Genomic DNA, 26,119 nt, shown 5'->3' with positions numbered 1-26,119 from the left:
TTTTGTCAGCAAGGCATTTTAATATTTGAAAGATCCTCTCTTATTAACTGTTGAGATAGTTTTTCAACCTTATTAATTGTCCTGCTTTTTTCTACTAAGACAAAAATAATCTTTAAAATCGTTAGAAATACAAAGAAGAACAGTAATGGCAGTAAAGCCATTATTCTCATGTATCCATAAAAACCCTCAACATAAGGGTCTAAAATTTTAAGAATTAATTTAAATATCTGGCTCTTTATATTTTTAAAAGGATAAATTACTTGTCTTTCACATTGTTAGACATATTATATATCTGTATATATATATATCTACATACATACACACACACAATGTTGTACACACACACAATGATCTCACATATACATGAACATACACAACATGAACTCGGTTTCCATATCCAAATAGTGTGTTGGCACCTGTATATTTTTCCCCCTGACAGATTTAAAACTGGCCTACTGCTAGAATGTTGATCCATCTGGGACAGAGCAAAGGCTGACCATGCATACGCACACAATTCAGAGCACACAGATCTGATTTGCTTTCGCCCATTTGCTGATTCCTTGCCCTCTTGATTTCCCAGGGCCAATCCAAACACGATTGGATGCACATCTAATTCTTTGCACCAGGGAACTTTCCCATCCTGCTGCTGATGTTGGGCTAACATCAACCCGAAGAGTCTGATAGTTTTACATAGGATCATTTCAACTATGCTATGTAAAATAGCTCTTTGAGTGGCAAAACCTATGGGATGTCCGTATTATTTTTTTCAGGCTAATTAATCTATCCAGTACCCAGAGCTGATTGGAACGTCAACCTAATTTTTCTAAATGTTAAAAGGAGAAAAAATTCTGACACTTCATAGGAAACAGCATAACTCGAAAAGCACAACAAAAGCAAGAAAGATGGTGGTGTGACTTATAAGAAAGGGCTTCTCAAGAGAAATAAAAGAAAAACCATGGCAAAGAGCAACAGCAGTCTCATGTGCTTTCATATATGAATCTCTACTTATTCGAGATACTTTGGGAAGTGTTATTCCGTACCAAAACAAGTACATTTTTCCCCTCTGTCTTCTTGGAAGAGCAAGTTTATCATCTTTAATTCATGAAAAGCTACCTCAGATACAAGGCAGGAGAACAGATGCCAAAGTGCTGGTGCAAGACTGTCAACACGGTAGAGGCTTTAATTGGCAGGACTTCCTCTTCTTCCGGCTGCTGGCAGAAGTTCAATATTACTATCTTATTGCCCTCCACAAAGTGGACATATCCTTGAAGGTACCGATTACCCAAAATATGAAGAGTTTGGGCTGACTTACCTTTTGGATGCCATGGATCTGTAAACTCGTATTTCCCCACACCAACAGTCCGTAGCATCTGCACCCCATTTGTGTTGTCCTGATTGCCCGTCGGGTTAGGAGGAAGCTGAGGAGCAGCCTGCCCATTGGTGGCTGGAACACTATTAGGTAGGGCAGCTGAAGGCAAAGCAGGTGGTGGTGGAGGCAGGACAGGACAAGTCATGTGACCATTCCCTACTGCCCCATGGCCTGGGTGAGTCACCTGACCAACCCCAGTCATAGAAGACATAGTAATGGGTTGACTGTTTGTGTACAAAGGCTGGCTTTGCAGATTCACAACCATGTTACTGAGAGGCCGTGAAGGCTGCTGCGGAAGCTGGTAATGAGCTGGCATTAATGGAAGCTGGGGGGTAACATGTGGAGGGAGTGAGGGTGTGACTCCAATGACAGGGGCTTGGACGTTGACTGCTGGGCTGAAGGTCGGTGGCTGATTCATCCCATAAGAATGACTTATAAGAGTTGGTTGGCTACCTGCTGCAACTGTTGTAACCCATGGAGCTGTACCTGGAAAAAGGAAAGCTAGCAATAAGAACGATTTTTGCAAAAAGTCAAGTCCCCCCCCCCCAAATAGCTCCCCCCGCAAATGTGATTCTGTTGAGTCTGTCCCCTTCTATCTTATAACCAGAGGGATGGACTGACACCAGTCCAAAATGTTAAGTGCAAAGCAGTAAATGCTATAATATGGCAGGAAAGTACCAGCATTTAAAAATCCCGATCAATGTGCAGGACAGTTATGTTTACAGTTTTCTGTAGTTTTCTGCTTCCAAAAAGATTAACCTCTTTCTCCAATGTGTTTTTATGGCTACCTGACAAACACTCAGTGTGTATAATAACCATGTTCCAGCCGCTACAAAGAGATTATAATTAGGCGCCTGGCAAAGCCGGATGTATCAGGATGCTGGAAAATGTTTCAGGTGGCTCTGAACACAAAAAGAGACTTTATGTATGAAACACATCTAGATAACACCATAACCAAAGGACCTAAACCTAAACACCAGGGGGATTTTATTATTATTCTGGCACAGGATAAACAGACACAGAAAGGGCAGAAGAAAGAACTTTAACAAATTCACAGCATCTTAATACTTTCGTATTAGCCATGGCATAGAGTAACCTGAAGAGGTCTTTCTAACTAGAAAGCAAAGCCAACTGTGATATTTAAAAAGGGACTCACGATGAAGCCTTATTTAGAGTGGAATGGAAAGAGCATGTTGAATTTGCTTTGAACAATTTTCTCCAGCAGAATTGCAAATAAGGCTGAAAGTATACCTGGGTTTTCAGTCTCCCTCATTTGTTTAGATGGTGGCTCATCTGTATCCCAGGGAGTAGACTGATTGATGGGTGTCTGCCCCCACCTTACACTGGTTGCTAATCCTTGTGGTTGATTATCCGTCTTGGAAATGGAAAGTGTCTGCCAGAGAATGAAAGAAAACACATTGAAATTAAACATATACACACAGAATTTTTATGGTTCTTTGCATGCTTTGTATAAAGTTTTATATCGCATTTAACTAGGTCAACATTAGACAGAGCATAATGTAATTTTTACTGTCTGTAAAGTATTATGATTAATCCAACAATTGTTACCTTAAAAGTGGCTGTGAAAAGAACATTTCCTCTCCCAATCTAATTACTTGCCTCGACAATCAATATGTATCATCACAGAGTTTCTACAATGTTACTATCAATGTACCGTATTTTCCAGACTATAAGCCGCTATTTTTTTCCCACCCTTTGAACCCTGTGGCTTGTACAACAATGCGGCTTATCTATAGATTTTTCTTCGCTAACTGCCATCAGGGGGCGCAAAAATGTGACAGACGCAAGAAGATGCTACCGGTAGTTTTTGGCGCGCTCGACACAAGCAGCACGACATGCACGAACGCAAAATATTTTTCACACCCTCATCATGGAAAGTACATGAAGAAAAGCATATGATGCAGCTTTTAACTTGAAAGCAATCGATCTGTCTATCCAGGAAGGAAACAGAGGTGCTGCACATAAGCTTGGCGTTAATGAATCGTTGAGACGTTGGAGACGTCTGGCCTCATGCGAAGAGCATTCTTCTCTTTCTGTGTAAATATCTCATTTCACAACGTATATATCTGCGACTTATAGTCTGGTGCGGCTAATATATGTAAAAATATTTTTTTCTTTTAAAATTTAGTGGGTGCGGCTTATATTCCGATGCGCTCTATAGTCCGGAAAATATGGTACAATTCACCTCCAATACAATTTATTACTCATCACAGTTATTTGACATTACACAAATAAAAAGTTTAGCTATCCGGGTGACATAATTTCATGTTGGGATCTTCTCTTTATTGTCCCTATTCCAATAATGAAAAAGCATATGCCATTTTTGAAGAAATGGACTTAGAGAGGCCCTATTGCGTAAGAATCTTTGAAATGTAACTAATAATACATAAAGACAATATAAGTTGCACCATGTTCGTACTGGCTGTTTTTCTGGGTGTTAAAAGAAATGAGCAGAAAAGAGTAGGGTTCTGTGATGCAAGCAAAAGGATTGCTTTATAAAAATATCTAAAGAAAAATAAATGTTTAATATGATAACTAAGGTGCTTCCCAGTTTCTCCTTATGTCTCTGCCAGAGAAGGGAATTAAGTTTTCAGTATTATATCCCTCCCTGCACAAATCTAACAACAACACAGACCTTCTTTATCACACATGGATACCTAGATAAATCCCAATAGAAAAAGAAGTTGTCCAAAATATGTGTGTTCTAATTTAAATGTGTTTGGGGAGAAAATATCATATTGCCTAGATGAAACAGAATATCCTCTGTCAGTCAAAACATTCTTTTATTTTGCCTCAAACATGGTTCACAATTCCTGGTTCTTAATAGGTAGGTTTATCTGTCGGAAGGCAAACACACTCCCAAACTAGTATTGATTCAGTCAGAAAGAAGCTACTGATTTTAATTTACAGTGCCTAATAATTATGAGGTACAATGCAGGAAATCAAAAATAGAGAAGAAAGAGCCCAATAAAAGTTCCTGATTATTTATTAAATGTTTAATGCTAAATGAAAAAAACAACAACCTAATAACAGACTTGTTTTTCTGTTAAACCCATTGTTGTTTTGGAATGCTACATTTTGGTGGTCCTGAAGATATAAATTATTGCTTTGGAAATTCAGAGCCACGGTAAAGGGAATGTTGTGTCTTTGGTAGAACACCGCAACATTTATTTTAGCTTTAATTATCTGATATGTTCGTTGGCCACTGTAAAAGAGATGGTCTTTCTAAAATGTTCTGTAGACATCACAGGAACTAATTGCATTATGGTGTACTTTGCTTTTTAGCTTTTATGTCACACACTTATTTGGATTAAATAAGGAACACATGAAAGAGGTAAATTGCTTGAAACATACTTTCAGGTATGCGTTTCAAAAGGAAAGAAAAGAGAGGCCAAATGTCTACTTGCTTGAATAGACAACCTCTGAAAGGCTTTGTGGCTGTGATACTTCAAAAGCGTATACTTCAGGAAGAGACAGAAAGGACAGGTATTAAATATCAAGATGCCCAATGGCACCCAATGGCAATTATTTTGTTTATTTACTTATAATATCACTAAACCTGTCTTTCAGATGCACACCTTTCAGGAAAAAAAAATATTTTAACAGTACACACATAACACATCCCCTTGAATCAGTCATAGAAAATAGAGAAAACTACAGAATTTTTCAGACAAAAGAATAGGACGAAATAAAAGAAACTGGTCTATTCTGAGAAGAGAGTTTTACCAGCGAGGGACATCACCAAGAAAGCCTCCAAACCTGAGCCCTTGAGAAAAAGGACTTATAAATTGAAATAAGGAACTGATTCACTTTTGATGGTGGGATCGAGACAATTTCCTCATGGGATGAATACAGTGGGTGCCCTGAGTTATATAATGTTAGCGTTCCAACTAACAAACTCCAACCCAATAAACTCAGAGACAAGCATTTTCTCAAAGTGCCATTTTATTAAAGTTGTCATATTGGCACATCTGGGAAAACCCGAATCTGAGAGTTCCTGATTTTCCATCCCAAAAGAAATTCAAAGATCCATCCCCTGAACCCACCAGTCCACCACATGGTCCAATCAAACCGTCGTCCCAACTGGAGGCATTCTTCTAGACACTCCTCTTCAGGCGCAAGGTAACATGTCCTTGACTTTCTGAGAAGAATGTTGTTGAGTCTAATCTTCTACCCCTCTATTAAATCCCCCCTCCCAAATTCCCAGGCACTAAATGTGGCAACCTCGAAGCTTCCTAGTAAAATATGGCTTTCAAGGCTGACATTATCGTTAATTTTAAAATAATAGCAAAGTCAGTAGACGGCCTTTGGAATAACCTTGCTCCAATCTAATTAGGCTTGAAAGATAAGAACCAGAGTCTTAAATTGAGTCTGGATGCTAATTGATATATAATGTTAACATAATACATATCCTGTCAGTATTTTGGTTGACATAATCTGCCAACTCTATCATTTCGAACTGCTTTCCAAAAGAAGCCCCATGTAACCTATTTTAATCATCTAGTTCAGAGATTATGTAGGTATGATGGTTACCTATTTGTTTACAAGCTGCTTTTCCATGGTAGCCATATTCAAAAGTATTTTAATAGATATATTTTAACAGACTTCACAATAATTCATTTGAAAACCTGTAATTGTCACACACCTATCAATAAGTACAGTAATCTTCTCAATACCAAGCATGAACTGGACACTAAAAGCACGGGGAAGCAAGCTGAGAAAAAGAAAAGAATAAGCTGCTAAGCTACATGTTCTAAATATTTTAAAGTTCAAATGTGGAAGAATATGGATGGAATGTAAGTAATATTCACATGGAGCCAATGTAGAACATATATAAGTAATGCTAAACTTGCCACTTTCAATAAACATGAGGCATCCCCACAGTTATAATAGTAGATTATATTGATAGTGAAGAAAACATTTATCTCAATAAATTACATTCATTCCACATCAAATATATAGGATGGAGAATATCTCAACAATTAAATAACCACGATGAGTCTCTCTTATTGTACAGGTAGTCCTCGACTTATGACCATAACTGAGCCCAAAATTTCCATTGCTAAGCAAGACAGTTGTTAAATGAGTTTTGTTCCCTTTCATAACTTTTCTTGCCACAATTGTTAAATCACTGCAGTTAAGTCAGTAACACGTTTGTTAAGTAAATCTGGCTTCCCCATTGATTTTGTTTGTCATACACTGCACTTGTAGCAAAATAAATGAAAATCTTCTGAACAAAATGATCAAATTCTAACACTTTTTCAGTTTTTCAAACTAAAGGCATATGTACAAATAAAAAAAACCTAAGCTCTACACAGATGTATAAATTCAGGGAACAAATGCTGACAAGTTTCTTGCATTCCTCTGATGTTTTTACAGCTGTATTAAACTCATAATTCAAGAAATTTAATGAAAATGTTATGTAACAGGAAAACAGCTTCTTATGCAAAGTGGAGTTTTCCTTTACTTCAGTTTATTTTTAGATTTTTGCTTTGCCATTTTCTATCCTTGATTGCAAATAAACACAAATACATACTTATCTCTCAAAGCTCTCAATACCCATGGCCAAAAAAAAAAAAAAAAGTAAAGGATGCTGCCTCTGAACAGTTTAGAACAGGGGTATCAAACTCGCAGCCCACAGACTGGATGTGTCACATGCAGGCCACACCCATGCCCAATTTAGCAAAAGCAAAAAAAAGTCACACTATGTCACGTGATGACGCCAGTTTGACACCCCTGGTCTGAAGGAATGGAGGGTTACAGCACGAATTATTACACCATGTTAGTTGTTTGTAAATTGTATAATGTAAATTTAAAACATCTGTTTGTATCCCAAACATTGTGATATCACAGCCTCTAATGTGTTTGTGCTATGATGTGCTATGATGGTGGTATGATGGTTATTGTGGAAAACAGTGATGAAAAATGGAGCACTAGTTTCTTGCCACCTAATTTGGAGTTTATATTGTATAATCCCTGAATGGTCTTAATCTTTTCACCCCATACAGTCCTTAATATGGGCCAAATAATCATATAAACAATTGAGAAGTTACCATTTCAAAGTATTTCAAAGTGTTTTGTACTTTAGAAACAAATCTTCTATCTTAGATGAAAACAACAGCTTTTTGTGACTTTATGGTTGAATGCTTTTGTTCATTGTTAGGCAAGGGCACAGCTAATGCCCATAAACATTGTTAGAGGCAGGTGTTTTCCAAATTGTGTCACAGATCTTTTAGTAGAATTCTGCCCATGAAAGGTAAAGCACCATATGGTTTGTATGTAACGTGTCCTTGGAACAATTTGGTTAGTTCCTTCCTTTCATTGTCCAATGTACAAAAGTAACAATCTTTATACACGCACTTCTTCATGCTTAATAACCAATTACACTGACAATTGTACCATTAAATAATTTCCCCTAGAATAGAATGTCTGTACTGAATACAAAATACACAAAATGATGATTCATATAGAGCTCTTTTTGGAAAGGTCATTATATAAATTTCAGATATATTTTTTTTTACCAAGCCATCAATTTCTTACACTGTTACCCTTCATTGGTGAGATGGTATCTATCCATTTATGATCCCAAGCGCTTAGCTATACCTAGATGATACTTTTAATTTCATTTTCCTTAGGAAATTTGCTTTTCACAAAGAATATGTTGATGGTATTGATAAAAAACAGACTTCAATCAGTTATCTGGTACAATTGTAATACTTTGTTAGACCCTAGCTAACACTTTTAACTCATCCCATCTAAGCCTCTAGAATATAGTAGTATAAAACTAGCCCAATTGGAATGCTTTGAGCAAAATGGAGAGGGAGGGAGGGAGGGAGGGAGGGAGAAAGGAAGGAAGGAAGGAAGGAGCACCATAAAGATAGATAGAATGAAAGGAGCCACTGTCTGAAGGAGGAAGGTGCTTTAGAGTTACTATATGCTAGTTAGTTTATTCTTAGCATGGACTGTGCAAAAAATCTGCTAGGATAGAAGCAGCTACTGAACAAGGCAACTAAAGTGAAAAAAACAACAATTACTTCTGCTTCAGAATACATACTTATAAAGAAAAGGTATTATCAAAACACTATTCTGGGGCTGTTTCAGCTATATTATCTAATGACAAATAGAGTTCTGCACTCAATTTGGGTTTACATATGAAAAAATATTTCAAGTGAAAGTTCTTTTTTTCTTTCTGAAGAAGTATCACTGGAGATAGGTTGAAAAACAAAATAGGACCAATGCAGTAAGACTGCAACAATCTGCACAATGAAGTTTTCACAACTATCAAGTAGCAATAGGGACATTTCTTCAGCTATGATTAATTTATTAGGAAGCCTATATCTCTGAAAAGTTTAACAATGCTCCAACAGTATTGATGATGCATGCCAAAGCCATAGTTCCCTTTAGAAAAAGTTTGGAATGACTGACAGTCATAACAATAATTATTTTCATTATAAAATGATCAAGATCAGTGGATAGAGCAGCAAAGATTACGGTCCTCATCATGTGAAAACTCATATCTTAATTCCTGCTCCTGAACTTTTTTCTTTTAATTTTTTAAAAAATGTTGTGCAACGATCAATGATGATGTTCGTCCTTGGTGTTAGAAGAGGACCTTGACATCTAACTGTCCACGGTGTGGGCTGTCTACGGTGTGTCCGCAGGTGGCTGATAAGGCCTATACAGGCACAGAATGTTCTGCCACATGTTGGGCAGACATGTGTGGGCACCATTGTTGCAGCATGTGCAGCTCTGGCTTTGCGGAGGGCTTGGTTCTTTTGTGCTGTAAGTTGTGCAACAATCCATACACAATAAATGAAGCCTGTGTTCCTCAATTACCATTTTCAGTACTTTCAACAATTAATCTCATAGATAACTGTAATCCAGACTTTCCTAATTTGGATTCTTCAGACATATTGAGAATTCAATTTCCAGAAAGTATCTAGCCATTTGGGAGTTACTTATAATACATTCCATCTTTCTACTTTTCCTTTTTTTCCCCTTTCTTTTACGAGAGAACATATCTGGAAGGCTGCTCTCCCGTGTGCACTACAGGCCAAACCTAATGTATGTTTGTTCAGTTCAATAAATAATAATAAAGAAATTCAGAATCGTGCTTCCCCTCTACCTTTAAAATTGGGCTAACAGATTTGCCAGCATATGTAGTTACTCCCCCACATCAGGTTTCAAGTTGTGCAGCATTGTTTCCTGAGGTTATCTCTGTTGTTTTGATTTGTCAGCTCTACAGCAAACAACGTGTTGTGTTTGCGCCATAAGAAATTTATAGATCAAATATACTAAATCAAACACATTCTTCTCTTTGCATTTGGACACTTTCATGGAAGAGGCATTTATCAATGTTTTCATCTGGTTTTGTGATCATCTGTGATCCTATCTTTACGTCCCAATATAAAACATGAATCAGTCAGAAATTCAACCCATTTGCTCGTAACCCCACAATTTTTAATATTTGGGAGATTCTACCGCCCTTCACATTACTTTACTGCAGTAATTTCTACAGGTTTTACAGTAGGATGGCTTTTCTTTCATAAAATCATTATGAATGCTTGATGAGTACAAGTAACACACATGGCTACTTCTTGGAAGAAGGTAGAAGGGCCCAGGGACACCGTCCTTGCAGACTTTCTGTAAAGACTGGTAGGTCTATTTCATTCTTCCTTCTTTCTACTCATTAAGCCCTCAAAGGGACAAGGATGCATAGCAATGAATAGCAGCTTATTTATTCTTGCACAGATTTGTTGTGACCTGCCGGTGGCTGACGCAGCTGACAGCAGAGGCGGACAGTAGAGAGGAGGTTGGGGAGGAACCTGGGCCAGTCTTGTAGGCTGAGGAGGGCTTAGACAAGGGCTCTGCATCAGCGGCAGGGATGGGGCCAGGGCAGGCTGGCAGTCATCAGCTGCCTTCAGACTCAGACAGCAGTGAGGCGGGGGAGTTACTGGAACCGGTTCCCAGCCTGCACATGCGCAGGGCTACCGCAAGACAAAAACAATTGACAAAGCAGGGCCGATTCAGGAGTAAGGCCACACCTTGGAGATGATTGGCCCCTCCCATAGGACATAAAAGAGGAGCAAACGGGACGTGAGCTTTTTCAGGAAGCAATTAGTTCGCCTGGTTGATTCAAGCTTTGAAAAGCTCTGTGTGACTCTGTGTAAGTTTGGCCTTGCCCTGCATTTGGCAATTAGTACTCTGTCAGCATTCCAAATGCAAGAAAGTGGGTGCTTATAAACATTCCCCTGAAAGACTGTTTGCAGGCTGTAACTGAACGTAATTCACAGCCATAGAAATAAAAGAGGTTTTGCCAGGACTAAGATTGTGTTTTATACTTTGTAAGGAAGCCTAGGTCAGAACACGATTATACAATAAATTGTTTGCCATCTTTACTTAGAATGGCTGTAAACTCTTTTTAAAATCTCTGTTTTAGATAGACAATTCTAGACTATATAAAAGAACACCACACACAAACACACGCCAAATTTACAATGCAGGATAAACCTGAATTACATTTAAAAGAAGAAAAACTGAAAGAAAAAGGAAATAACCCTGGAAAATTATATAAATCAAGTCATTCCCCCAAACTTTAAACAGTTTGCTCTAAAGTCTTCTTCCCTGTCATATTCAGAGACAAAATAAACAAAATCTATCAAATGCTGATGTAATAAATCGCACATCAACAATTCTATATAAATCTATCAAATATCTAAGGAAAACAAGGCACTGTATAATAATGTTTTGGGGCAGCGGCCCCTTTGCCTGGACCATTGTCTGGACCAGGTGAAGCAAGCGGGTTGTTTTCAAATACTGTTAGGTCACAGTGCATCTTTTCATAACTGGAAGGGATGTCATGGGACCGTGTGATCTTTGTGGAAAGAAAGAAACAGTTGATCTTCTCCTTTGGGACTGTTGTGTTATGATAATGCCAGATGCCTGCTCTTGTAGGCTTTCTCTGACTTGGATGTTCAAGTTTTTTTAATTGAAGAATAACTTGAAACATGCTCTTGTGGATATTTTTACAAGGCCTTTCAGTACATGGTGCTTAATAAGATCTGTAGAATCACATGGGCCGGTGGGGTGTGTGTGTGTCCTGATGCCATCTCATCACGGTTGCCAAGGCTGGGAGTCTTGTGTGCAGCTCCTGATTGCCCAGTTTTCATTTACAACTGTGATGTGACGCCCCATTAACATTCTGGCAAACAGAACAACAAAACTGGGAGTCACCTTGGAGGTCTTCTAGTCTAACCCTCTACTCAAGCAGGCATCCCTTTTTTTCCTTTCAGACAAACGAAAAAAAACTCTTCTTAAAGATCTTCAGTATTGGAGCAAGCGCAACTTCTTGAGGCAAATCATCGCACTCTGGCTTGCTCATTTAGGAATCATAAATATTTGCTTTAATGCTGCCAGATGCATGGATGCATCCCTAGACATAGCTTGGATTCTTTTTCCAATGGAAAAAAATTACATCATAGGACAATTCCACTGTAAAAATAGCTGGCAAATTGGTTATTTGGGTACATTAGGCTTTCACACTACCACTTTGGGCTGTTTTAATTCTGACAGAATTTCTTCCAAATTTTTGCATTGATTCTATAAAACCTTTTATAGAGTTCTACTGGCAGTTTATTTAACTTATGCACTGGTTGCTTAGCTTAACCTCTCTTGATCTCTGAATGGCTTTCAATAGCGGTTGGACTAGAACAGGGGCAGGGAAACTTGTCTCTTTTATCACTTATGGACTTCAACTCCCAGAATTCCTGAGTGAGCCATAAAAGGTTCCCCATCCCTGGCCTACTGGTTTTTCAGTTGTGGGGGAAATCAATTTTTGTCTTGAAAGGGACTGTTTAATATACAAATGTAGGACTTGAATGGGACTGTTTAATATACAAATTAGGATATATTTGTATATTAAACAGTTCCATTTGTATATTAAACAGTTCCATTCAAGTCCTACATTTGTATATTAAACAGTCCCATTCAAGTCCTACATTTGTATATTAAACAGTCCCATTCAAGTCCTACATTTGTATATTAAACAGTCCCATTCAAGTCCTACATTTGTATATTAAACAGTCCCATTCAAGTCCTACATTTGTATATTAAACAGTCCCATTCAAGTCCTACATTTGTATAGTGAACAGTCCCATTCAAGTCCTACATTTGTATATTAAACAGTCCCATTCAAGTCCTACATTTGTAAATTAAACAGTTCCATTCAAGTCCTACATTTGTATATTAAACAGTCCCATTCAAGTCAAAAATTGATTTCCCCCACAACTGAAAAACCAGTAGGCCAGGGATGGGGAACCTTTTATGGCTCACTCAGGAATTATGGGAGTTGAAGCCCGTAAGTGATAAAAGAGCCAAGTTTCCCTACCCCTGGACTAGAAGACCTCCAAGGTCCATTTCAGCTCTGTGGTTCTGTTAAAATATGGCCATGCAGGTGGTTACTGGTGCCAGCACATTCGACCCCAGTGCTTTCTGGGCTGCATTGGCACCCAGGTGTAATTCACCTGTTAAGCCCTCATGGCTTAGGACTGGACTGTTTACAAGACTACAGTATCACTCAAGATACTTTTCTACCTGTCCTATTTGATCTGCAGAAAGAGCATGCACTGGGTACCTTCCGCTAGGTAGTGTTGGTTGGCAGGGCCTGAAAGGAGAGCCTTTTCTGTCATGGTACCTGCTTTTTGGAACATCATTTCTACCAAAATTAGATTGCCCTAATGCCTGTTGGCCTTTCGTAAAGCCTTGAAAACTTGGCTTTCTGCTTGAGTCGGTGGGCCACCTCTTGGTTCTATGGATGCTAGGTTAGATAACGCTCACCTGCTTTGTGTTTTTATTTTTGCTTTCTAGTATGTATTTTGTATTTTTATTTGTTTATTGTAAGTTGCCTAGAGTCATATAAAAGTGAGATGTGCAGCTATGTAATTTAGTAAATAATAAACAAACATACAAATATTCCATAAACTGACATTAATACATGTAAGAATATTTCCCCAATTTGGGTTGAATTGGTAACACGATTTTAAATGAATTATTGCTACCTAACAATGCATATGCTCGGCTTAGCTCCCATCTCAAAAAATGGAATCTATCAAGACACCAATAAATATATATTTCTCATACATCACTCTAAGTCGGAAAGTTAAGCATCTATCAGAGTTGTAGAAAGGGATTTCTGATATGAGTGATCTAACAATGTTTGAATTAGAATTTGGGGTTTTATAACAAGTGGCCATCTTTGCTTTCTTTAAGATATACTCTCTCAAAAAATCACGTTACCCACCACTTTTAATCTAGGAACAGGCACAATTGACTCCTCTGTGCTATCAGATAATGCCCCCAGTGGCTTAATATAGATATTAAACTGGAGTGAAGAATCTTGTAACCTTGAAAATCTTGTAACCTTGAAAATTGATATCAAATAAATAATATTTTACATTAATTACTTTGTTGTGTATGCATACAAATAAATGTATATTTAAACCACATGAATGAAACCTTAATTTAATGGAACTCACAGAGAATTCACGTGCCTTGGACAAATGTTCAACCTGATTAATATAATTTGTGGGGGGATGTTATTGTTATTATTATTATAATATTATTTTTTAATATTATAAAATTCTAGATGTCTATAGTCAAATGAAAAATAGTGAGAAATCAGTAATATACACAAGTAATAGCACAATATACTTTTGCATCGGTTCTACAGCAGGGGTGCCAAACTGGATTTCTTTGAGGGCTGGATCAGCATTGTAGTTGTCCTCCATGGGCCAAACGGGGTGGGGGGGAGAGACGAGACGGACGGCAGATGGGTCCGTGCCCTGTTTTCGGTCTGGATAGCCTGCTAAAGGACTCGGTCAGTCAAAATGGGGTGTGTGTCCCTTTTTTGTGCCCCATTTTCGCTAGTGGAGGCACCACATCCCAGTCCTTTGTTATTTCCAGGCCAGCCCCGTGGGCCAGATCTAACCACCCTGCAGGCCAGATTTGGCATGCTGGCCTTGAGTTTGACACCCCTGTTCTACAGATGAAGGACCTGCATGATTGCATAAGCTTATTGTCAACAAATTAACCCAATTCCCAAGGTCACACAATTCCTCCTGAAACTTCACATGATGGTGTTGAACGTCAATAGCACAGAATCCATGGTTAAGGATCTTGATTTTCCATAGCTGTTAATTTTACTGACAGCTTGCATAGGCAGAATAGCTTTGTGCTAAACAATTTCAAATCTTTTATATGAAAAGTCAAAATGAAGCACAAGATCTTGTAGGAAGCAATAAATAAACTGGTTAGTTGACAAGCACTTAAGAAGTCTATGCAACAAAACATGTAACCCTTCCTTGTCAAAGGGTTGTCTGTTAAGTAGGAATGTTAGCATTATTTTATAGAGCTTAAGAAACTACTGGTATGAATTATGCTCTAATAACAAAGAACTCTACAATGCATATATGAAATTCTCTGAAAGTAATTTCTATTTTTCATTCTGAAACTTTTTATTTGTGTGACATATATTGAATGTTGTTTTTATTTACATGCAGTTTTATTTGTGTGACATATATTGAATGTTGTTTTTATTTACAAGCAGTGATTATTAGCTTTATTAATTTCAGATTCAAGATCATTAACATAGATGAGAATTCTGACTTCATTCATAAAATGTATTGAAAGTGACTTCCAAGGAAACGTGGTAAATTGAAGATGACGCAAGCATGACGGAAAGAGGAGGTGGTGAATGTATTAATTCTCCTGACTCCTCTCCATGCTTCATGATAAGGAGAGGATCTGAGATAGTCCATAATGCTTCCCACAGATGCTTCCCACAATGAAACCATAAAACAGTGGTCTCTAGCGAGGTTTTGCACCCTAAGAGCTGCAGGGGTGGGATTCTACCAGTTTGCACCTATTCGCTAAAACTGGTTGTTAACATTCTAAGCAGTTCAGAGAACCGGTTGTTAGAAGGAATTACTGGCCTAATCCTGTAAGGAAGGCAGGAAGGAAACATTCTGGTGTTGCTTACAGAAACTGCCTCTCTGTTGACCCTTATTACATTCTTGGCAGGACTAGACTTCCTGTCTCAGGAATGTCTCTGGAGTTTTTTCCCCTCCTTTGCTGGTACTTTGCTTGTGTGGAGTGACCATTCAAAGTTATGATGACACTGAAAAAAGTGACTTATGACCATTTTTCACACTTACGACTGTTGCGGCATCCCCACAGTCATGAGAGACCAGGAGAGGAGATGCGTGCCTCAATGTGAGTGATATTGAATTGGCCACGCCCAGCCAATAACACGACCACCAAGCCATGCCCATCCAGTCACATGACCACCAAGCCACGCCCACCACCTAAGCCATGCCCACAGAACCGGTTGTTAAAAATTTGAATCCCAGCTGGAATATTGAACTTTGCTGAAGCTGCCATGCAGAGCCTTCAAAGAAACACTGAGTTCACCCATTTCCTTTCTTAACCACTTTAACTGGAAATAGGTTATAAACTGGATATTCAGAACCATTAGAAGGAAGAGTTTTATTATACTGGGTGATTTTCCTTCAATCCTCAGAAAAGGTTTATCTTCAATCCTCAGCAATAGAAGGCTTCTGTAAATTTAAGAGCTGATTTTTATTCAGAAATTAGAAGCAAAGGGGTGATTTTAATGTTGATTTTGGAATGTTTACATGGACTAAAGGGTCAGATTGACTGGAAATAAAATTTTGTAATAATTATACAAATACTTCCTTGTTTAAAATCCTATTAAAGATACAAGAAGATAATTGTAAAAAATCTTTCCCTGGGAAAATGTTGTGAATTAAAGAGACAAAAATGATAAGAGGAAACCTTGAAGGCTGGTTACTAGAGGCAATCAGAAAGAACTAAAGATTATAATTAAAGGAGAAGACCCAGTAAAAATTAATTTCTGAGACGTTATTTGAGGGAATATCATATTTTGCTGATTAAGATTGAATGATATATGGTTTATTATTTGCTAATAGATCAACAATAAGATATGGCATGAACAGATTTAGGCTGAAATAAGAAAAACAGATAAGTTATTGAAATAGTTTATTCTTGTCTTGATGAAGGTGGAAGCAATTTCTATATATTTTCCATTTCTTTTACATGCTGAACCCTTTTTTCTTCGTTCCTCCCTTTTTTCCTCTTTTTTTGCTTACTTTGTATTAGATTTTTTTTAGATTTTTATCTTCGTATTTTTAAACTATAACAAATTATTAAAAAATTAAAATATATTGAAAGTACCGTGTTTCTCACAAAATAAGGCCAGGCCTTATTTTTTTTTTGATCCCCCGAAAAACGGCTAGGCCGGTTTTTTGGGGGTGACTTAATTCCCCCCCTTGCATCCTCGGGTGGGCGGGCAGTGATGGCTTGGATGTTGACCTCGGCGTTGGTGGGGCACTTCGTATTCGGAGACCTTCCGCCACCATTGCTTTCCCTTCTCCCATGCTGCCGCGGCGTTTACAGCAACGCCGTGGCATTTGGTGCAGCCATGCGCGGCCAGCCAGGGTTCCTCCCTGCAACCAGAGCCCGGCAGAGACACTCGGCTTCAGGTGCTCCTGTTGCCACCTTCCCTTTGCCTTCGAAGACAAAGCCAATTCTTTTAAAAACGACGCCCTACTACTGGTACGACAAAGCCTCCCCTGCCCGAGAGGGCAGCCCAACCCCACGTGGAGAGGTGAATCTCCTGGGGCCGCAGTGCAGGATCGGCCCAACCCGGGAAAAGCGCCCAGCTACCATCCCTGCCTGGTGCCGGGCAGAGTGCGAAGAGCTTTGCCTGGGGTGCCCAGTGCAGCTGACAGGCGGGCCCTCCTGCCCGGCGGAGCTCTCGCCAAGGCAGCGAGTGCCTCCCCGCTGGGCCCTCTGCTCATCCCGCCAGGGCCGCACCAGAGCTGTGCGGGCTGGGCAGAGGTGCTGACTTGGCGGGGCTCAGCTCGGAGGAGGACGCGGGACAGGCCGTCGCCTTGCCTCCCTGTCCATGGATGGGTGGGCGCTATCACTGCCTTGGGCGGCCTCTCCCAATGGCCCCTTCAGGTTTGGGCTGGAGGAACTTGGGAAGGAAGCCAAGCTCGGGGCGGTCCGGCTCTTTCGCTTGGCAGGGGGGTACGCACCCACGGCTCGCTTCCACGGCTCTGCCCAGCTTGCACAGCTCTGGCGCAGCCCTGGTGGGATGAGCAGAAGGCCCGGCAGGGAGGCACTCGCTGCCTTGGTGAGAGCTCCGCCGCCGGGCAGGAGGGCCCACCTGTCAGCTGTGCTGGGCACCCCAGGTGAAACTCTTCACGCTCTGCCCGGCACCAGGCAGGGATGGCGGCTGGGCACTTCTCCTGGGGTGGGCCAATCCTGCGCTGCGGCCCCGGGATATTCGCCTCTCCACGTGGGGTTGGGCTGCCCTCTCGGGCAGGGGAGGCTTTGTCGTACCGGTAGTAGGGCATCGTTTTTAAAAGAATTGGCTTTGCCTTCGAAGGCGAAGGGAAGGCAGCGACAGGAGTGCCTGAAGCCGAGTGTCTCTGCCGGGCTCCGGTTGCAGGGAGGAGCCCTGGTTGGCTGCGCGTGGCTGCGCCAAACGCCGTGGCAGCATGGGGAGAAGCGAAAGCAATGGTGGCGGAAGGTCTCTTGATACAAAGTGCCCCACCAACACCAAAGTCAACGCAGGCAGCACCATATCCGGGTATGCAACAAAAGTACTTCCTAACGGCAAGCCCCCCCCCCGCCATTCCCCCCCCCATTTTGCATGTTTAATATAGGCCTTAATTTGGGGGATGGGCTTAATTTGATTTAATGCCGATAAAACTTGCTGGGACTTCCTATTGGGGGAGGCCTTATTGTTGGAGAAACACGGTAAATAGCTTTACATACTTCACCATCAAGATTTACCATTCAGAAAAAGAGTAAAAGACAAGAAAGGCATGAAATACTGCAAGTGCTAACTTATAAATACAAATGTAAATTTCGTAACAATTACAATAACCTAAATAGAAACTGCAATACATGTCATTATTTTAGAGAAATCAGGTATGTCTCCTGTTCAGATCTGAACTTTTTAGAAAATGTTATATATTTTACAGGCTTGAAAATCTTTTGGAAAGAGTACACTTTCAACAATCTAACTGAAAACCTGGGGGGAAATCCAATTTTCTACAAATGTAATTCTAAGTTGAAATTGGCACCTATGGGAAATTATTGTGAGTTGAATGATATACCTAAAAGATTAAAGAAATCCAAAAATTACCTGAGACATACTACTTGGCAATAATATGGAGGCATTACTGATCAAAAAGTTGAAGTGTTTCTGTTATTCAAGCATGTTAACCCATAGGAATAGCACTGGTATATGTCTTATACCGCTTCACAGTGTTTTATAGCCCTTTATAAGCAGTTTACAGAGTTAGTCTATTGCCCCCAACAGCCTGGTTCCTCATTTTACGGACCTTGGAAGGATGGAAGGCTGAGTCAACCTTGAGCTAGTCAGGACTGCGGTCAGCAGAATTTGCCTGCCATATTGCATTCTAATCACTAATCACTGTGCCACCATGGCTCATGCTTGGGGTGCAAATGATATTTATCTCAAATCTGCTGAAAGGATGACCAATCACCCTTAATTTGACTTGTTTACATTATATCATTATATGCTTCAAATCCAAAGTTACGTGACCTTCAAAATCACCCAAAAGCTCCTTCAAAAATGATGCTGAATTGTAATATTTAGTGATCACTATCGCATTCATGTGAAACAACGATAATATTAAAAACAAATTAGAATTAATTTCTCATATTAGAACCATCTACTCTTATTTATTCTTGGTAGTGCTCTCTTGCTGGATCAGAATCTACCTTGCCATAGGCAAACCTTTTCTACTAACCCAAGGATACCTTTCAAAAGTCACTCTTTTCAGAAAGTAAAAAGTGTTTGCTGTAACAGCGCTACACCATGATTGACCAAAGCTGTAATAAAAGAAAATCCACAAAGTGACTGAGAGGATCTGATAAACTGTAAAGGGGCAAATTTAATTTTCTGTCAAAATTCAACCCAGTCCAAGCTGGTGATGGAAACAATCTGCAAGATAGAAGGACCAAACAGCCTCTTTTTTTTGGTAATGATGTAAGTGGGCCTCTCTACATTAAAATCAACCTAAATGGCATGTTAAGAATTGCTTCCAAGGTAGATGTCTAGCACAGGCCTTTTCTTTGACAGGCTAAGAGCAACTGAATTACTGAAGAAGGAATCAACCCATCTGGTTATACTATTATTGCTAAGACCTTGTCTGCCTAAGTGCAGAGGTCCAAGACATGTTCAGTCTGAGCAATTCAGTTTCATTAAATTGCCATTTCAACTACTGAATAGCTATTTTAGAATTATTTGGACCATTATTGGTCCAAATTTATCAAATATTGAAAAGTTTTTACAGAGTAATCTTACTGGGGTATATATATCAGCCTCTGATTAGTAAAATTAGTAAAATTAATTACCTAACTAAATGCATAGAGTAGTGATTTTTGAAAACATTTCTATTCACTTTGATTATGCCAATTTTAAATTGTAAATAGGTTGCTTTATAACCACTTTACTTAAGGAACAGATATTTCTTTAAAGAGATACCATTCATTTGTTTTATAGCACCAGTTGGTAAAGTAATTTTTAGACACACAGATTCGTCTTAATGCTTGAAGAATGCATTTTTCTATTATATCTTGTTTTATTTGGATATTTCTTTTCTGTTATGTTTTTTTATTACAGGTAGTCCTTGACTTACGACCACACGTAGTCCAAATTTCCTCTTGCTAAGCAAGTCAGTTATTAAGTCAATTTTGCCCCATTTTATGATCTCTTTTGCCTTTGTTGTTAAGTGAATCTGGCTCCCCACAACTGACTTTGCATGTCAGAAGCTGGCTGGGACGGTTACATATGGTGATCACATTACTCCGAGATAGTGTGACTGTCATAAATACAAGCCAGTTGCCAAGCACACAGTTTTTGACCATGTGACCATGAGGATGGTTGTACATGTGAAAACCAGTCATGTCCCTTTTTTGAGTGTTGTTGTAACTTTGAATGCTTGTAAGTTGAGGACTTCCTATATATTATTTTTCCCTACTCTTTCTCAACTCATGATATTTCCTAATATTTTTATTTATTTATTTTGATTTGTCAATCGCTTACAAGATAATAGGTATAAGTATATACATAGTTATGAATACTTAAAATGGGTACGTATAAGAAAAATAAAAGAAACAATAGGACAGGGACGATAGGCACGATTGGTGCGCTTATGCACGCCCCCTACAGACCTCTTAGGAAAGAGGTGAGGTCAATTAGTAGACAGTCTAAGGTTAAAGTTTTTGGGGTTTGGGGAAGAAACCACAGTCAGGTAGAGTATTCCAGACATTGACCACTCTGTTGCTGAAGTCATATTTCTTGCAATCAAATTTGGTGCGATTAACTTTGAGTTTGTATCTATTGTTTGCTCTTGTGTTGTTATGGTTGAAGCTGAAGTATTCATTGACAGGTAGGACATTGCAATGTATGATTTTATATACTATACATAGATCAGACCGAAGACGGCGTAATTCAAGGTTTTCTAGGTCTAGAATTTCAAGTCTGGTGGCATAAGGCATTCTACAACGAGTAGAGGAGTAGAGAACTCTTCTTGTGAAATATTTCTGGACTTTCTCAACTGTGCTAACATCAGATACGTAATATGGGTTCCAGACTGATGAGCTGTATTCGAGTATTGGTCTAGCAAATGTTTTGTATGCTCTAGTTAGTAGTGTGATATTACCAGAGAAAAAGCTATCTAGGATTAGATTAACAACTCTTAATGCCTTTTTGGCTATGTAGTTACAGTGGGCTCTAGCACTTAGATCATTAGAGATGAGTATTCCAAGGTCCTTTACCGAGCTTGGATGATCAACAAGGTCTTGACTATTCAGCTTGTATTTTATTTTCTGATTTTTTTTGCCAATATGTAAGACAGAGCATTTATTTGTTGAGATTTGAAGTTGCCATTTGTTTGACCATTCTAATACATAGTCAAGATCTTTTTGAAAGGTAGCAGTATTGTCTGTGGTATTGAACAGCTTTACATCATCAGCAAAAAGAACGCAGTTGCTCTTAATATGATCACAGAGGTCATTTATGTAGAGTTTGAAGAGAGTTGGTCCTAGAACACTGCCTTGGGGGACACAACTATGGACAGGTACAGAATTTGATAAGGCACTCCCAATTTTGACCATTTGTTGTCTGTTTGACAGGAATACTTCTATCCAGTTATGCAGATATCCAGAGATACCATAAGATTTTAGTTTTAGGAGTAGTTTGTCGTGTACCACTGAATCAAAGGCTTTACAGAAGTCTATGTAGATTGCGTTTATTGTTTTGCCCTGATCGAGTTGGGTAGTCCATATGTTTTTGTGAAGAGTTGCAGATTACAGGATAGTTTTTTTCTGAAACCAAATTGTTTATTAGAGAGTAGGTTGTATGTCTCTAAGTGGAGGATAATGGATTGGTTAATAATTGATTCCATGACTTTACAGGTGATGCAGCATAAAGAGATTGGTCTGTAATTTTCAACTAGGCTGGGATCTCCCTTTTTGAAGATGGGGATGACCGTGGCTTGTGACCATAGTTTTGGCAAGGAACTGGTCCTGAAAGATTTTTCAAAGATTATGCTTAGAGGTTCGGCTATGGCAGTGGATAGCCTTTTTAAGAAGTAGGCACATATTCCATCGGGTCCAATAGAGATGGTTTTAGATTGTGTGGTGCTTTTTCAACATTGTCTTCTGTAAAATTGATATGTATTAGATCATTGTAGTTTTCTGTGGTTCGGCTAGGAAATACTGGGCATTATCCATTGCTGTTTACAAATACCAAGCCAAAGAATGTGTTAAAGATGTTGGCTTTAATGGTGTCGTCATTGCAGTCTTTACCATTAGGTCCTATTTTCTTAAAATCCTATATTCTTGGGAATCATCATTTAATAGGCTCAAATACATAACATTAATCTAGCCACATGCATTAATCTGTAGCTGGTGGTGAACAATCCACTGAAATTAAAATAATCCATTATATTTGGACCAGTCAGTATTACACTACATACAAAGCTATGAGCATAATTGTTTTATTGTAATACCTTCTATATTCACCACCACCCCCGCCGTAAAATGGCTGGGAGAAAAAGTGATTGTCCAAAAGTCAGCCAATTAATTTTTATGGATGAAAGTAGATTAGAACCTGGTTCTTCCTAGTCCTAATCCAATATCTTAACCTTTACACCACACTGGCAGTACACTTGTTAGGCCAAGGCACGGAATTGACATATAAATAGTAGTTTATGGCCATATAATTCTAGAATTAATTGTCAGATTGAAAATGAAGGGAATATGACTTTTATTCTGATTTGTTATTATCTGGCATATCTATATTAGTCATATATTAATTATAAAAAGTTTAAGATTACTAGCAATGAATAAAAACACAAATGGCAATTAAGCAATTTATGTATTGAAACAATACATAAAGAGAAAATACATTAAGAAAAAAATTAAATAACTACTTTCGAATTATATTTGATTAAAATATCGACTGAATGTAGCAACTGCTAAAGCTGTTCAATTCTGAGTCTAATACTAATTTATAATTATTTGCACAATCTAGGAGCAATAAATGTTCTTTTTTTGAAATTACATTTTATTTACATTTTAGATATAATACAAATAAAGAAAATATAATAATGATAATGGATAAATTATATTGCAAACTACTCAGGATTGTATGTCAATAGGGGCTTGCTACACACACACACACACACATCATGAAAAAGAATATCATGAAAAAGATGTGTACTTTGAGGATAAAATGAGAATTTTATTTAGATGAAGATGAAATATTCTGTAAAAGATTTACAACTTCCTAAGATCCCATAATCATTTTTTCCTGATGTGGTTATTTCTTAAGCATGCTTCCCCAATAATTGTGGAACTTGTAATCTTGTAATCACTCGTTTCATAGCAAAAGTGAATTGCTAGGAGAAAAAAACCTCTGGAGATACAGGTAATTTAAGTTGGTATATTCTATATTCCAGTTTGGTGTACTCAGGATAGCTACTAAATGCAAACAATTCAGATGAAAACAAGAAAATTAGAAGCCAACTATATACTCATTTAAAAATTGCAATACAGAAGTTGAACCCAAGGGAAGTACTGTATAACTTAGCATACAAGCCAACAACCAAATCCCTTCCCCACATCAGATCTTCAAATAAAAGCAACTCCTATCATTTCCAGAACTTGTTCACTCCCTACCTCTCTGTATTTATCCCCAAAACTGCAGTATGTCTCCCAATTTCTTTCTATTCTTTGTTTTGAATTTGTTTTTAAAAATTCAGGCTGAGCTTGCTATTTTCATTTTTCTTTTTGGTTGAAATGAGAATGGGAAGAAAGTATCTCCTCCAGTTATCTCCTAGATCTTTGGGAGCTAGCTATTCATCCTCAATTTCTTCAAATAAAAATTGACTGGGTACACAGTATTACTAAGGAATCTTTACCATCATACCCTATTAACCTTTCCAGCTCCTGTTCTCAAACTCACAATATCTGAGTGCAGCATAGTGGCTAATGAATAAGATTTGGCAGATCTGGTTCAAGTTGCCAAATCTCAGCCTCACTAAATTACAAAGTTGGCAAACAGTCAAATGGATTTTTTTTTGAAGAGAAGACTATATAATCAAGAACTATCAGGAATAAAATGAAATGACTAGGAAGAGTCAGGATATTTTTAAAAAGTGGTCATTGGGAAAAACGGGGGGAGGTCTTCCTGCAATGCTGACAATACAAAAATAGAGCCAAGGTAAATTGCAGTGCACATTTCAAATATGAACTACTACAAAAAAACGAATAGATGTTTTCCTGCTCATCAACCATTCCCCACTCCCCACAAAGTAAGAGCTTCTGGGAGAAAACCAGAGGTGGGTATTCAGCAGGTTCTGACCAGTTCTGGAGAACCGGTAGCGGAAATTTTGAGTAGTTTGGAGAACCTGCAAATCCCACCTCTGACTGGCCCCGCCCCCATCTATTCTCTGCCTCCCGAGTCCCAGCTGATTGGCTAGATCTTCTTTTGTTGCCCTGCACAGGAGAACAGAGCTGGAAAGCAGGTTAGTGGAGTGGGGAGGGAATGGGGATTTTACAGTATCCTTCCCCTGCCACGCCCATGAAGCCAGAACTGGTAGTAAAATGTTTTGAATCCCACCACTGGAGAAAACCCAAAAGAGAAATTCTTAACTTACATATAGATACCTATGGGATGAAATGATGATTTACATATAAAGATTCTACAGCTCTGTATTACAAAAATTAACTTCTGCAAGAAACTCGGACTGCACCAAATTAATTTCTCAGATATCCCAATCTATCTTTCCCTCTTCACAACTACGCTGGTTAGTCATCATATTCTAAAACAGCTGAAATGATGAAGATTAATTCAAGAAGCAGAACTAAAAGGTGCTTAAGAAGCAAGACTCCATGGACAGCAGTGCAGTGATTTCTTCTTTAACATATCACCTCAGAGCTGATGATGGGATATTCATCATTGGCACCCGTTTCACTAGTGGACAATGAAAAGAAAGAAACTTACAGCCAGAGGTCAAGTTCTTCAAAAGATGTGAAATGAGATCCTCTCCCTTAAAAAGAACAGCACATGTGTGCTCGTAGATATATGCTCATTAGTCACCTTGTCTCATTTCATGAACCAATTGAAGCAATAATATCAAATCATTAATACATTTTATCTTAATTTCTTGCTTGATTGCTGTGAGTCCCAGAGCTGTTGGGAGTCAAGTGGCAAATCAGTTTAAATTCTAACTAGATACCACATGCCACATTGGGTTAACCTTTATCACATGTCACATAGGGGTAACTCTGATGATCCAGAGTGCAACACAAATGTAACAAAATCCAAAATGTAAATAAATGTCCTTTAATGCCTCCACTGTTCAATAATTCTCAGTTGAGAGATAAAACTTACTCAAAAATAGTCTTCAAAAGAAAACAATATAGTCCAAACTTAATGAGCAGATAGAGGTGAAATAAAAAACCAAGCAAACTACAATGAAGAAATTTCCACAACAGACCAGGATAAGTAATTACCAAATTCAAGGGGATAACAAGGCACAGTCTGTTGGAAGGACGCCAACCAAGATAACTTCAGCCCAAAATAAAACATGATTTGCTTCTGGCAATGCTGTGTTTTAACCATCTCTCTTATATACTATTCTCCCCAGCTGCAACCAATGAGGGGGATCATGGCCGCTTCCTCTCTCGTAAGCCAAGCCGTTTCCTTCTCCGTTCCTCCCTGCGTGTCCTAGGAAGCAGAGGGGATGGGTCTGGTTCTTCCTCTGACTGCCCAGCCGGCCTCTGCCCTTCCCCAGCCTCCTCCACATCCTCTGGAGTCACACCTCCATTCCCTGTAGGCTGTTTCTCCTCTCTCCCAGAGTCCAACTCTATCAAGGGCATGACAGCTAACCTTTTAAATATATCTCCCTACCTAGAGAGAGAAACAGAATATCCATGGGTGGTGGGGAAGCAATGGGAGTAGAAGCAACATCTGACTTCCTACTGGCTTCCCCATTGACGTGGGAAGCTGGCAGGAAAACTTGGAAATCACTCCTCTTCCTCCTTGGCTGACCTGTGGAACGCCCTGCCACTTTGCTGGGT

General features: G+C 38.9%; 1 protein-coding gene across 5 annotated transcripts in view; it reads right to left on the bottom strand.

Annotated features, from left to right (window-relative positions):
• The window catches only part of KLHL29 (kelch like family member 29), a 415,683-nt gene that overhangs the window by 153,991 nt on the left and 235,573 nt on the right, over nt 1–26,119 (bottom strand). For all 5 annotated transcript variants that reach the window (XM_087917962.1, XM_026710472.2, XM_087917974.1 and 2 more), the window contains 2 exons: nt 2,621–2,762; nt 1,313–1,855 (listed from right to left, as the gene is read on the bottom strand). In XM_087917962.1, coding sequence (XP_087774088.1) covers nt 1,313–1,855; nt 2,621–2,762 — 685 coding nt within the window. The remainder of the gene's footprint in view (nt 1–1,312; nt 1,856–2,620; nt 2,763–26,119) is intronic.

The sequence above is a fragment of the Pseudonaja textilis genome, chromosome 1 (genome assembly GCF_049901715.1).
Source record: "Pseudonaja textilis isolate UNSWEBS1 chromosome 1, rPseTex1.2, whole genome shotgun sequence".
NCBI lineage: Eukaryota > Metazoa > Chordata > Lepidosauria > Squamata > Elapidae > Pseudonaja > Pseudonaja textilis.
This window is presented reverse-complemented; position numbering and strand designations above follow the sequence as displayed.